This window comes from Protopterus annectens, chromosome 1.part0, assembly GCF_019279795.1.
Source record: "Protopterus annectens isolate FY-2018-M chromosome 1.part0, PAN1.0, whole genome shotgun sequence".
NCBI lineage: Eukaryota > Metazoa > Chordata > Ceratodontiformes > Protopteridae > Protopterus > Protopterus annectens.
In genome coordinates, this window is record NC_056725.1 from 1,052,532,831 (window position 1) to 1,052,545,928 (window position 13,098).

The window sequence follows — 13,098 nt, forward strand, 5'->3', positions numbered from 1 at the left end:
AAGTCACTGCAAGCCACGCGCTCTAGTGAGCTAAACCTCGCCACAACAATAAATAGAACATACTGGAGGGATAGATTCCTATCACAGAGACTCCCCATGCTTTGGAACAAAATTCTAAACTACATTAGGCAGAGCCCCTCACTAACACTCTTCAAGAGAAACCTTGATGAGTGGATGGGTAACAGAAAATACACCCCTGGGATCAATTCATTGGCTCTCCTTGACAAAGGATCAGTTAATTAATCAATGGGGCGGCAAAAGCCGACACACTCTGGCTAGGCTTATAAATGCCCTCGGGCAGATAGTCTAGTACCTACCTATGAACCTATGAAACATGAAGACCAGCTGCACAATTGCTACTAAGTATACATGCATTTGCTAGAAACAGAAGCCTCATGATATTCAATATTCTTTTTCATTATCAGTCTAAGGTCCTTAATACACTAATTTCCCCATGCAAGAATGAAAAAAGCACATTAATTTTAATTTTGGCATGTCTTTTTAACGAGGCTTTTTTTTTTTTTACATTGCATTGCCTACATTTAGAAAGAAGAGTGGAGAAGAAGAAAAACCCGCACCTGTTTACTATCCCATTACACTTAACAATAGCATGCAAAGGAAACCATATACCACAAATACAGTACAATTAAGAACATATTTTTTACTTACAGTTCGCTTTCTCCCCTCTCTTTCCCTCTCCAAAGCATTTTTCTGAACATTAATGGCATGAAGTACGGCATATACTTAGAGTCCCCTACAAATCCAAGAAATTTTGAAAAAGTGCAATATTTCCAGATTTTCTTGTTCTGTCATATTTCACAAATATAGTTATTGCATTGTAATCCCACGATGAGTTACTGGTTTTATTACTGTTCTTCTCCATCACCCAAATCTTGTCTCTGCTTCATTTCCAATGTACTCTCGATTTTTCTAATCAGTTCTCTTGCTCCCTTCCTTCTCTCCAACATTTTTCATTGAAATACTGGAAAAGGTTTCATAGGTAAAGTCTCTCTGTGGTATTTCTTACCAGAAGAACAAGAAGCAGAAGCTCCTTCTGTTTCACAGCTCACTTTTTGTTGAACAAACTTTTGTATTTCCTCCTTAGCATGCATGTCATCGAAAAATGATTTCGTCCCTCCAGGGAAGAATACTCTAAAAACAGCTGGATACAGCTGTTTGAATCTCGCACTTATGTCTCGACATTCCCCGAATAGTGGAATGAATTTACTCCTCTTCTGCCTGGTATACAGCGAGTAATCATTCTGCACAAACACTCTGCTGTCTCCTACCTTTAGTATTTTGTCTTTCTGCCACAGTTTGTCAGAATCAACTCCTTCTGCTGGTAGGATTGCATCTTTACTATTAAAAGTTTAGGTTGCTTTTTTATAGCTAGGTTTGGAGCATACACATGATGTGCCCTTTCAGCTAACAACTCCAGCTGTGGAATACCAGTCCAGTTGCTTATTTGTGCTTTCATAAAATTAATGCAGTCTGTTCCTTCCAGCTACTCTGGTATAGCTGAAAATCTCATGTTTTCACTATATGCTCTGTCCTCTAATTCTGTTATTTTTTTAAACATCTCTTCCTGAGCATTCTCATATTCAGCCAGCCTTTTCTTCATTTCAGCCTCTGATTTTTGCAGCTTTATCGTCTCATCAGAATATCTGTTTAAAGCTTCATCCATTTTTTTCCAGCCATTTGTTGTTTGTGTTGATAATACTCCATTAGTGTTTTGTTTAGTTTAACCAGGTCTGTATGCAGTTGCCTTGTATCGTCCTGTAGGTTATTGGAAGTCGTGTCTGAAGGTTTCATTGCTTTTTGCTGAACAGCTGCAGAACTTTCCACAGTCAGTGTTTCTTCCTCAATTTTGTAGCTGATTTTTTTTCCAGGTCTTCTGTATTTCCTTATTCCTGGCATCCAGAAAGTGCACTTACTAGCCAGTTACTGAAATTTACCCATAAACACAAGTGTACTGGCCTTCGCTGCTGAGTTTCTGTTCTCACACTGGGGTAACTAGAAACCAGCTGTTACTCAGTGTGCAGCCATCTTGGAAGTCTCAAGTTCTAGGCAACTTTTTTCATATTCCTATTACACTTATCTATAAAAGTACTCATTCAAAGTTCACATTCTGCACTTCACCAACTTCAGTTAATTCAGCAGGGACTCCATGCAGTAGAAGTGGTGTCACTCATTTCCCCTCCATGACTTCCTTCATGAAGCAGTACAGTATTCATTATTTGGGCAAGAGGCTGCTGTTAGACTAAACTAAGCCTTAGTGAGCATATTTTTCATTGCAGTAATACATAAGTTTCACCTCCAGGTTGATAGTAAACTGTAACTCCGCAGGAAAGAAAGCATGTACTGGACTTACAATTTACAGTTTTGGTGCATTTACAGTAAGTAATCATGTAATAGAATGAATATGAACATCTGCTTATTAACAACCTGGTGTTGTCATGGTTTAAATTCTGTAAATAAATGCAGTTTGCATTCTGATTATGGTTATCAGTGCTTATATCTGCAGTTGTAGAGATCTTGCAGAGGCCTAATGTCTTATCTTATTTCAGTAATATACTTATCAAATGGAAGTACCATAATAGTTTCATATTCTTTTTTTTTTCAGAAATTTGCATCACAGGCTACAGACTCATACATTTACATTACAATGGGAGTGACTGACCTTTGGCAGATAATAGAGCCTGTCAGAGAGCATGTCCATCTTCAGAGTCTTGGTGGAAAAACCTTGGCTGTCGATCTGAGTCTCTGGGTGTGTGAAGCACAGTCTGTGAAGGGAATGATTGGAGTAGTCAGCAAACCTTATCTCAGGTACCTTTCTTTGGAGATGTAAGAATTTAACATTTTCTATCACACATATGCAGTTACAACAGTTTTAAATGCTGCATTTAATGATTTCAAATTAATCTGCCTGATGCAGACAGGGGACACTTTTATTCTGTCAAAACTCTTTACAATGTTTGTACTTTTAAGTAGTAGATGTAACTTATGGCATATAGCACAGTTTTACATAAAGATAGCTTATGCAGGGATCTATAAGAGCTCAAATGCCAAATTGAACTTTTTGCTAATTGCTTGTTTAGGAATATGCTATAAATCTAAGAAGATTCCCCAATGTAGGAAGTATGCTCCATATCCCTAATCCCTAGATGTACTACCTCTGAGGTTGTAACATCTCAAAGGATGAATGCATCTATAGCTAATGAGTGTGGGTTCCAGTGTGCTCAAACTTGAACACACACGCAAGTGTCTGTCACTGATTACTTATACATGATGACAGGAGTTCAAGAAAAATAAAACTACTTAAAACTACTGTGGTCTAAAACTACAGAAAATACATGCAGAGAATATAATTGCTATGGACATTAAATGGAATGGCTTAAAAGTCTAAGAATGCGTGATGTGTCATGTTTTTGTGCATAGTGTGGGGAATGCATTACACGGTTTTCCTTTATTATTATAAAACTAATTCAAAGGATCAAAACAAAACATTAATATCCAAGTACACTTTCAGCAGTATTGTGGATCTGAAAAAACAATAAAAGAATTGCAGTCATTTGAGGGGAGAGGGTGGCAAGGTGTACAACAGTACAGCTTGTGCCTCTTGTGCTTTTGTTTAAAGAACTTGCCTCACCTCTGATGGCATCAGCACAACTTAAGGTTACTGTCATAAAAAACAGTCCAAGTTCCTTCTTAAAGTGCAGATGTTGAAAGCAGAAGTTACACTGTGATTTAAAAAAAAAAATATATATATATATATATATATATATATATATATATATATATATACACATATATATATACACATACATACATACATACATTTATATGGGTCTACTTTTCTTTATTGAAATTATATAATCTCGAAAAAGAAACGTAGGACCCCACTTCTGCAAAAGTGCACTTCACCGAAAGTGCACTTTCACGAAAGCTGATTCACCGAATCCGTAAAATAAAAAAAAAAAAACAGAGAAAACACAGTTTTGCCGGGTGGCAAGCCCCCCTGCACCCCCACACCCTCTTACTTAAATAGACTAACTCCGAGATCACACTACAGTGGGGAAAAGGATATATTTCCTTCTCCCTACTGTACCGTGCTTCGGTGAATCGGCTTTCGCAAAAGTGCACTTTCGCTTAAGTGGGCTCAGCCTTCTGTTTGTCGATAAACTGTGTTTTCAACAAACAGTAGACCCATATATGTCTATATATATAATATATATATATATATATATATATATATATATATATATATAGAGAGAGAGAGAGAGAGAGAGATTTTTTTTTCTCTGCTTTCTAATTTTTAAGCACTGCTTTATCACAGCCTACAGAATTACTATTTTGCTCAGTAACCCTACTTGCTTTGTGAAGGATGGTCTGCACCTCTCATTCCAAGGCTTTTGCATATTAGCTAAAGTTTTTGCTGCCCCCATAGAGCTTCTAAGGCTTCTGCATATTAACCAAGGTCTTTGCTGCCCCATAGAGCCTTTTTTTAGGCAGAGTCCAACATATCCCAGTGTAACTAACATACCCAGTCCAAAAAACTGTCACGCTAAGGTGGCCCTGCTCAATGTCAGAAATCTCATCAACAAAATGTCCAGCCTTGATGCCCTCCTTCATTTGAATCACATCCATTTATGTGTAATTACTGAAACTTTATTTAAACGTTTAGAAAGCACTCTCTCTTTAACTGGGATATGCACCTACCATACTTTCAGACCCAGTAGCTACTTTGGTGGCATCTCCATATTTATTAGACACCATATAACTTCTAGACAGTTTCCCATGCACCCACAAATAAAGCTCATTGAGCCCCAAATTATACCAAGCAAAAACAACCATCAGTTTATAGCCCATTATAATCGTATAAAGTTCCTGGATATAATCACTGAACTCACTATAAACAAAAACTCCATTATTTTGGTAGACTTTTAACAACACGTCAGCTAACTGGAGCACCTATGTCATTTGGGCCCATGGAATTACTGTTCCTCATTTTGCTTGTCTACTTCATTAAGAATATGCAGTATGATAAGAAATCACTCTCAAAATCTAACATGGTTATGTCTCTAGTTGATGGGATTCTGAAGCTGTAGCTGAATGTCTTGTAGGATATTGATATCATGTGGTTTGGAATTTAGTGCATCACTGATTTCTGTGCTTCTACAATGGTGAGTATTACCTTTAAGCTTCCTTGTCCAGTTACAGATTTCTTAGATGTGAAAACAAAGTATTGCTCAAAGTAGAAAAAACAAATCTCTCAGCTAGTCAGGTGCTTTATTCTTTTATTGTCTTAAAACTATGGAATGCCCTCCCACCTTCCATCAGAACCACTAGCATTCCTTCTCTCTTCAAGAAGTTGCTTAGACAACACCTTTCCTCTCTCTGGCAGTGCACAAGTGCCAAAACCACACTCCCTAAAACCTAACTCTCTCCTCAGCACCACCACATCTAATTCTGTCTGTACTCTTACTCATGACAACTTTCTCTGTCTCAGTTCCCACAATACTGATATGCTTGCACTGCCCTCTTTAATTGTATAAGCACCCTTATTTATATAAGTATAACTGCAAAATGACTGTAAATGGCTCAACTGCAGCCCTCCTGTGTGGTTGTATTAATTACAGTGATCTGTTAGTACTCTATAATGTCATGTATCGTTCATAGGTTGGTACTAGGCTATCAGCCCTAGGGCCTATACAAGCCTAGCCATAACAACTCCCTGGCTATTTCTTCCCACATTATTTACTTTCCTGGACCCCTGTCTAGCAGGGCGACTGACGTGATCCCTGAATTTCCTTTCTCCCATCCAATCATCAAGGTACCTCTTGAAGAGGTCCAAAGAGGCACTCTGCTTGACATTTATGGGCAATCTATTGCAGAGTCTGGGGAGTCTCTGGGTCAGGAACCTATCCCTCCAGCATGTTTTGTTTATTGTGATGACAAGGTTTAGATCCCTGGAGCATGTGGCTCTGAGGGATTGGGATTTCTTTAAGTGTAGCATGTCCAACAGCTCTGGGTTTGACATGGCCTTGTATGTTAAGCAGAGATCGCCTCTGAGTAGACGATATCACGACAGAGTATAGCTGGAGTTTTTAAGGCGGTCAGCGTAGGGCATCTGCTTTAGGCCTGTGATTCTTTTAGTGAGGTATTTCTGAGGCCTTTCCAGTTGTTGCAGATGTCTTGAGAGGTACATACCAAATGGGGCGTTGTATTCTATAATGGGTCTAATGAGGGATGAGTACAGTGGGACAATGACCTCCTTTCTTCTGGATGAAAAGCCCTTCGTGATGAGGTGTGCCACATAGAAGGATTTCCTGACTGTTGTGGCGATGTGGTTATCGAAGGTGAGACCACTGTCCACCTGTGTCCCTAAGTCTCTTATCACACTTTCTTTGTTTTGTGTACTGCCACCTATATGGTAATTCATGGATACATGTTTTTTCCCAAAGGGGATAACAATACATTTCTTGGCATTGAGCTTGAGCCCATGGCTCTGGCACCAAGCATCTGTTTCTGTAAGGCCCTTTTGTAGAGTATCCACATCAATTGGGGATTCAATAATGGCTCCCAGTTTGCAGTCATCTGCAAACTTTGTTAGCCAGAGTCCCTTAGTGTTGACCTGTACTTCAGAGAAGTAGATGCCAAACAAGAGCGGCCCCAGGACTGAACCCTGAGGTACTCCACTTGTCACTTGTCTGGAGCTGGATTTGGAGTCGGCTACTTTTACAGTGTGGGTTCTATCAGTAAGCCATTTAGCAACCCATTGGGTGACATAGGGATTAATGCCCAACTTAGTAAGTTTATCTATGATTCCAGAGTGGGGGAATGGTGTCAAAGGCCTTGGCAAGGTCTAGATAGGCTGTGTGGACCACCTTACCCTTGTCCATGGCTCTGGAGACTGATTCAAAGAAGTCAGTCAGGTTCAGGAGACAAGATCGGCCCTTCACAAACCCAAACTGGGTGGGGTCCAGTGTTTGAAGGTTGCCAATGTCTTTGTTTATAAGTTCCATGATAATACGCTCCATGGCCTTGCAGATAAGGCTTGTCAGACTGATGGGACGGTAGTTTCTGGGATCCAAGGTGGATCCCCCCTTGTGGACTGGGATAACTGTAGCTCTGCGCCACTCAGTGGGCATGAAACCTGAGGTGAGGCTATGATTAAATATGACACTTAGGTGAGGTGCCAGTTCATATTGTAGTTCATGTAGTACACAGCCCGGGATGTCATCTGGTCCTATGGATGCTGTATTCTTGGCTTTAGAGAGTGCGTTTTGTACCTGTGTGGCCGTTATTACTGGAATTTGGCAATCTTCCGGTATTGAGATGGGCCATTTAGGGGGGTGAGAGGGGGGTGAAGTTGGCACTGAATCGATCTGCCAGGATATTGGCAATATCCTTTGGATCAGTATATTTAATGCCATTCTGTTTTAGCTCTGAGCATTGCCATTTAGATTCTTGACATAGTTGTAGAATGCTTTGTGGTTGTCTTTGGAATCTTTGGCAATTTTATTTTCGTAACTAGCTTTGGAGGATTTTATGAGGCATCTCAGTTTCTTACTGAGGCTAGTAAGGGAGTTTTTTGCATCCTGGGATTTTCCTCTTTTCTGCAAAAGTTTCTTTCTTTTGTTGTAAAGTTTGTTTATGGCAGGGGACCACCAGATTGGCTTCCTTTTTTTGGATGAGAGCATTTTGGTTCTATTTGGGATGGCACGATTCATACATGAGTGGATGTGCTCGTACAGTGCCTTAGTGTAGGCTTCAGCAGTTGAACTTTCAGTTCCCGGCTGCATGGGTGTCATGAAGTTTGTCACTTCTGACTTGAGTAGCATGAAGTTGGCTTTGGAGAAGTTTTTCATGGTGGTTTCTTTACTGGGAGGTGGGGGTGGGATGTGGATGTTAAGGGTGATTAGCTTATGGTCAGACCTGACTAACGAGGGGGTGACCATAGGTATGGAGCATTGATTTCCCATGTTGATAATGACCAGGTCTAGGATATTGGAGCCCCTGGTGGGACTATGGATTAGTTGATCCAGGGCATTGGAATTTATGAATTCCAAGAACCGTTATGCAAAGGTGTTGGGACATGAGTAGTTTTCCCAGTTAATGGCAGGGTAGTTAAAATCACCCAGTATTAGGGTGTTTGGTTCTATCTTAATATTTTCCAGTATGTTTAGAAAGGTGTAGTGAGAATCTTGGGGTATGGTGGGGGATCTGTAGCAAGCTGCAATTTGGATTGCAGTCTTACCTAGTGTTAGTTGCACTTGGAGAATTTCAGACACATTGTGTTGGCCAACTAGCCTGGTGGTGTGAATATCCTTGGTGAATATTGACACTCCTCCACCTTTAGTGTTTCGGTCCTGGTTTGGTGGCCGAAAAGTGTGGTAAGAGTTGTAGCCTGGTATTGCAGGGATGCTCTCTGGTGCCTTGAACCAGGTCTCAGTTACTGCACAGATATCGATGTTCTCCATTTTTAGGAGTGCCTCGAGAGTGCATTTTGAGGTTTAGACTTCTAACATTGAGTAGCATTACCTTCAGATTTTGCATGCTTGTACCTGTTACGGTGGTGGTTTTGTCCTTTGAGGTTTGCCTAAAAAAGGCACTATAGGGGTGGCAAGAGCCTTAGCCAGTAACCTGAATCCCAGGGGCGACAGGTGCAGACCATCTCTGGCAAAGCATCGTGGTCTGTCAATCATGTCGTCCCAGGCAGACAGATACTGGATCCCCTTTGAATGACACCATAAGCTTAGCCAATTGTTGAAGTCAATCATTTTATCCTTATATTGTAGTATCATTCTGGGCGAAGGCAGGATGCTACACAGGGCTAGGGTCATACCTGCCTGGGCCACATGATCTGAGAGCTCTTCCATGTCTCTTTTCATGTAGTCCAGGGAGGTATGTCTCAAGTCATTCACTCCAACATGGACAATGACAGAGTCATATTTGTACTTGCTGTGGAGTGACTTGAGTGCATGCGTTATGTGGCGGATCCTGGCACCCGACAGGCAGCTGACTGTAATTTTCTCCTTATTCAACCTGGTGAGAGGGACATCAGTGTGCCGGACTATAGAGTCACCTATGACTAAAGTGTTAGGTACATTGTCTTGCCTTAGGGGCTGTTGCTGAGTGGCACACTGGTGTTGTGAACTATGTGACACATTGGTTGTGATTGGTCTTTGTTTGCGTTTCAGCTTCAGAGGTCTTTGTTGCTTGGGCAGGTTACAGTTAAGGGCCTCTGCATATGTGGATTTAGTGTTGCTATATGTGGGTGTTGGTGGTGCGGGTTTAGAAGGGCTATGTGTTGCTTGAGGTGTAGTGTGGGTGTTAACCTTCTCCTCTTGACTGTTTGGCACAATCTTGGGTGGAGAGAGCTTTGCTTCCATTTTGGCTATGTAAGTGCATCTCTCACAGGTTGTAGTGTTAGGTGGTAGGAGGAGAGGGTTGTCTGTGTACATGAGGCAATTGCTGCATTGCCCCAGTATGCCCAGATTCACCAGGTGGACAGGAGGAATCACCGGAAGCTGACCCTTGGACATGCCTGGTTTGGGGCTTTTTTTTTTTCTTTGTAAAGTATAGGAGCTGTTTCCTTATCAAGGTACTTTGCAATTATAGGCTGTTTAGTGCCTAATATTAATTTCTCCTTGTTAACAAGGAGAGTTCAGTGTTTGTATGAGTTTAAGGCTTCCTAGTGCTTTCCAGCAGGTATTAGAGAAAGTGCTAGTCACAGGGATGCTTAAAGGTAAGATTGAAAAGAATGCACTCTGCAGTGTGCACTAGAGAAGTTAGATATGGAAGTAGGTAACTTGAGTTTTACCTGTTTAAAAAGTTAAGGTTTAGTGGAGAGTTACTATTTTTAAAACAGCAAGATGGATTGAAAGGGGTGGTCACTTTTGTATTTTGGTACTATGAAATACTGTAGGATGGCCAATAAATTTAAATAATTGAAGGGGTGGGATTTAAAAATGATGATTTTGTGATTACTCACATAAGCCAGTGAAAGTAGAGATAAATGAGATATATGGTCAGATTAACATAAGAGGCGGGCAACTAGAAAGACAGTGGTATTTAACAACACAACTTAAATGGGTGGGAGGGCGGAAAAAATTCTGCCTGACTCAGAACAGAGAGAGCTGTGGTCTCTTTTGAAGTTTTAATATGCTGTTAAAACAGAATGCAGGCAAAACACAAGGTAAAGAAATCAAACTACAGTATTCAAAATATAGAAAGGCAATACAGTAATAAAAAAATAAAAGCAAACTAACCTTTCCTTCACAGCAAAGTGTAGCAGAGTCTGGATGAGCCTTTCTGGTAAAGCTCTGTAAATACTCTGTATTGTGTTTAGTTCATATTGTGTACTGTATTGTGAAGCTTTTCACTTCAGGCCTCCACTGAAAATGGGCTCCCTTTGGCCCAATGGACCTTCCCGGTAAACAAATGCAAATAAATAAATGATGAGGCCTTCATTGACTTGTAGTATGTCAAATACATTGCTAAAACTGTATGAATATCACTTATGATGGTGATGTATTTATAGATATGCACATTTATGATTTTAATGGCTAATGTGTTTGCACAAGACTTATGCAATATGCACAGTGCCTATGAATTTTGTCACAGATAGGAACAACTTAACATTGCCTTGTTAATAGTTATGGTGATTGGGGACGTGTTTTATTTTGATAATTTTGTTTGCTTTTTTGTCTACTAAAAACCTTTATTGAATTATCACTTGTGACCTAGGCAAATTTACATTCTTATAAAAGTAATCAAAGTATATTAACATAACATTGTACTTCAGATATATTGCTATGTATCATATAACCTAAGCAATGTTACATAAATTATTAAATTCTTGCTTTTTCTTTTTAAACAAGAAACATCTTTATTAAACCATCACTTACTGCATAGGCAATAATACGTTTATAAAAATGAAAACAAACCACACTGACACAATCCTAGTTGCAAGCATTTTACATCACAAACCATACTGATACAAACATTATACATCACTTGTAAGCTAACCAATCTTTCTCAGTCAAACATTACATGGCCCATACATAACATCCTTGTTAGAAGGAAGTAGCAGTCCACAAAAATCCCAAAAACTGATAGGCCAAAGAAGAGCCATAAAGATGAAAGACAGGACTATTAAGGATAAGAAAGACATTATGTATTGTTGCTATTGTGCAAAAAGCCCAGAATTTCCAGACAGAGGATACACAAAAAGATTAAGAGATAAATTAGAGGAAAGAAAAATACTTCCACAGGAAAAACTGTCAGAAGCTTCAAATGAAAATTTGCGTTCATTAATACAACAGATCTTTGAAAAACAGTATATAGATTAAGAAACTTTGGTTTATTTAAAAAAGAAGCATCTGAGGAAGTGCAAAAAATGTAAACAACAAAACCTAGATATTTTTGAAAAGTATAAAAAAGAAATATGGACATGGGAAAGAAAGAGAGATATGACATGGTGCAATATTTATGCAAAGGAGAAAGACAAGTTAATATAAAAAAGGTAGTCTCAAAGATATTTGAAGAGAAATACAGGCAAAGACATCCAGATATGGAAAATTTCACAATAAAACAAATAATATCACAAAGATGGAATGCAAAAAAGAAGATTAGTAAAGCAGAAGTTAAAGAAATAGAAGTTGAAGTTATGGAGTGCCTGCAAAGTGAAGGAATTAATGTAGAAGGTTTAACACATACTACACCACAGCATGATGAAGTGAGTCCCTTGAATAAGTACAAGCAGGAAGATCAGGACACATCTGAAAAAGAAGTATGGACATGGGAAAGAAAAAGAGATGTAATATGGTGTAATATCTGTGCTAAGGAGAAAGCACAAAACTAACCAATACAAAAAGAGCAGCATCAAAGATATTTGAAGAGAAATACAGGCAAAGGAATCTGGGTATGGTAAACTTTAGAATACTGAAAATAAGAAGGCTAAGAGGAAAAGTAGAAAAGGAGATTAGTAATAGAAAAGTTAAAGAAATAGAAATTGAGGTTATGGAGCACCTGCAAAGTGAAAGATTTAGTGTAGGATATCTAATGCAGAAAGCACCACAACAGGCTAGAGCAATGGATGTCCAAATTAAGGGGAAACCAGTGGAACAGGAAGCAATTGGTCAGGTGCCATATCAAGATATTTTGGAGCCTTCCACAGGAAACCAGTATAAACATTCACTTGAACCTAGACAGCAAGGGAAGGAACAAGAAACTGTGGAAACTCTGATGCAGCCAATGTTGAGGAGTGATAAGCCAGTGAGTTCCCATATGACAGAGCAATGGATGGCACAGGATGAAATTAAGGAGAAGGTGCCACAGGAAGATGCAAAAGAACTCTCTACAGAATGCCTGCAGAAAGTGAAAAACAAAGGATGTGCCCTCAGTCCGGAAGAAAATGAACTAAGGGAAGAGTTACTTGATTTAATGGACATAGGTATAATATGATCAATGAAAAAAATAGACTGCAGAAGGTCAGTAAAACCTCAAAAGTTATAAGTCTGATAAAACAAATGAACAAAGTAATTGGGACTGTCCACAGAGATCCATGCAATATAACAGAAGTAAACAGGATATATTACTGTGCATCTAAACTAGTAACTGATAATGTTCTACCACAAGAACACAGGGTAGTAAGGCAAAGGAAGGGGAGACATCGAACACCATCATGGAATTATTGACTAGAGAAAAATATAAAGCAGTTAAGGCAAGAAGTGTCACTGTTAGAAGACTATAGAAGGTGGAATAGATCAACAAAAATACTAAGAAAGATAGACATGATAAAAGCAATGCACAGTATTAAAACAGACCGGGATCTATCATGCACTATTGCAAATAACAAGCTAAAAATTTCTGCACAGGTAGAAAAACTTAGAAGATACACAGATAAATATAAAGAAAAAAGTACAAAATAAGCAATTTATTGATGACCCAAAAAAGTTTTATAGAGAATTGGGAAACAAGGTAACAGGAATTGAAAAATCACCAAAAAAAGAAGAAGAAATTTAAAGGTACAGTATATGAAATGGGATGAAGTAACAGCCAGAGACATTGAAACAAAGTTAAGAAAAGCCT

General features: G+C 39.1%; 1 protein-coding gene across 2 annotated transcripts in view; it reads left to right on the plus strand.

Annotated features, from left to right (window-relative positions):
• Positions 1-13,098, plus strand: part of GEN1 (GEN1 Holliday junction 5' flap endonuclease) — a 911,226-nt gene that overhangs the window by 53,527 nt on the left and 844,601 nt on the right. The window contains exon 2 of one of the 2 annotated variants that reach the window (XM_044064875.1): positions 2,624-2,844. In XM_044064875.1, coding sequence (XP_043920810.1) covers positions 2,666-2,844 — 179 coding nt within the window. In that variant the 5' untranslated portion in view covers positions 2,624-2,665. The remainder of the gene's footprint in view (positions 1-2,623; positions 2,845-13,098) is intronic. The other variant, XM_044064884.1, reaches the window with a different exon arrangement.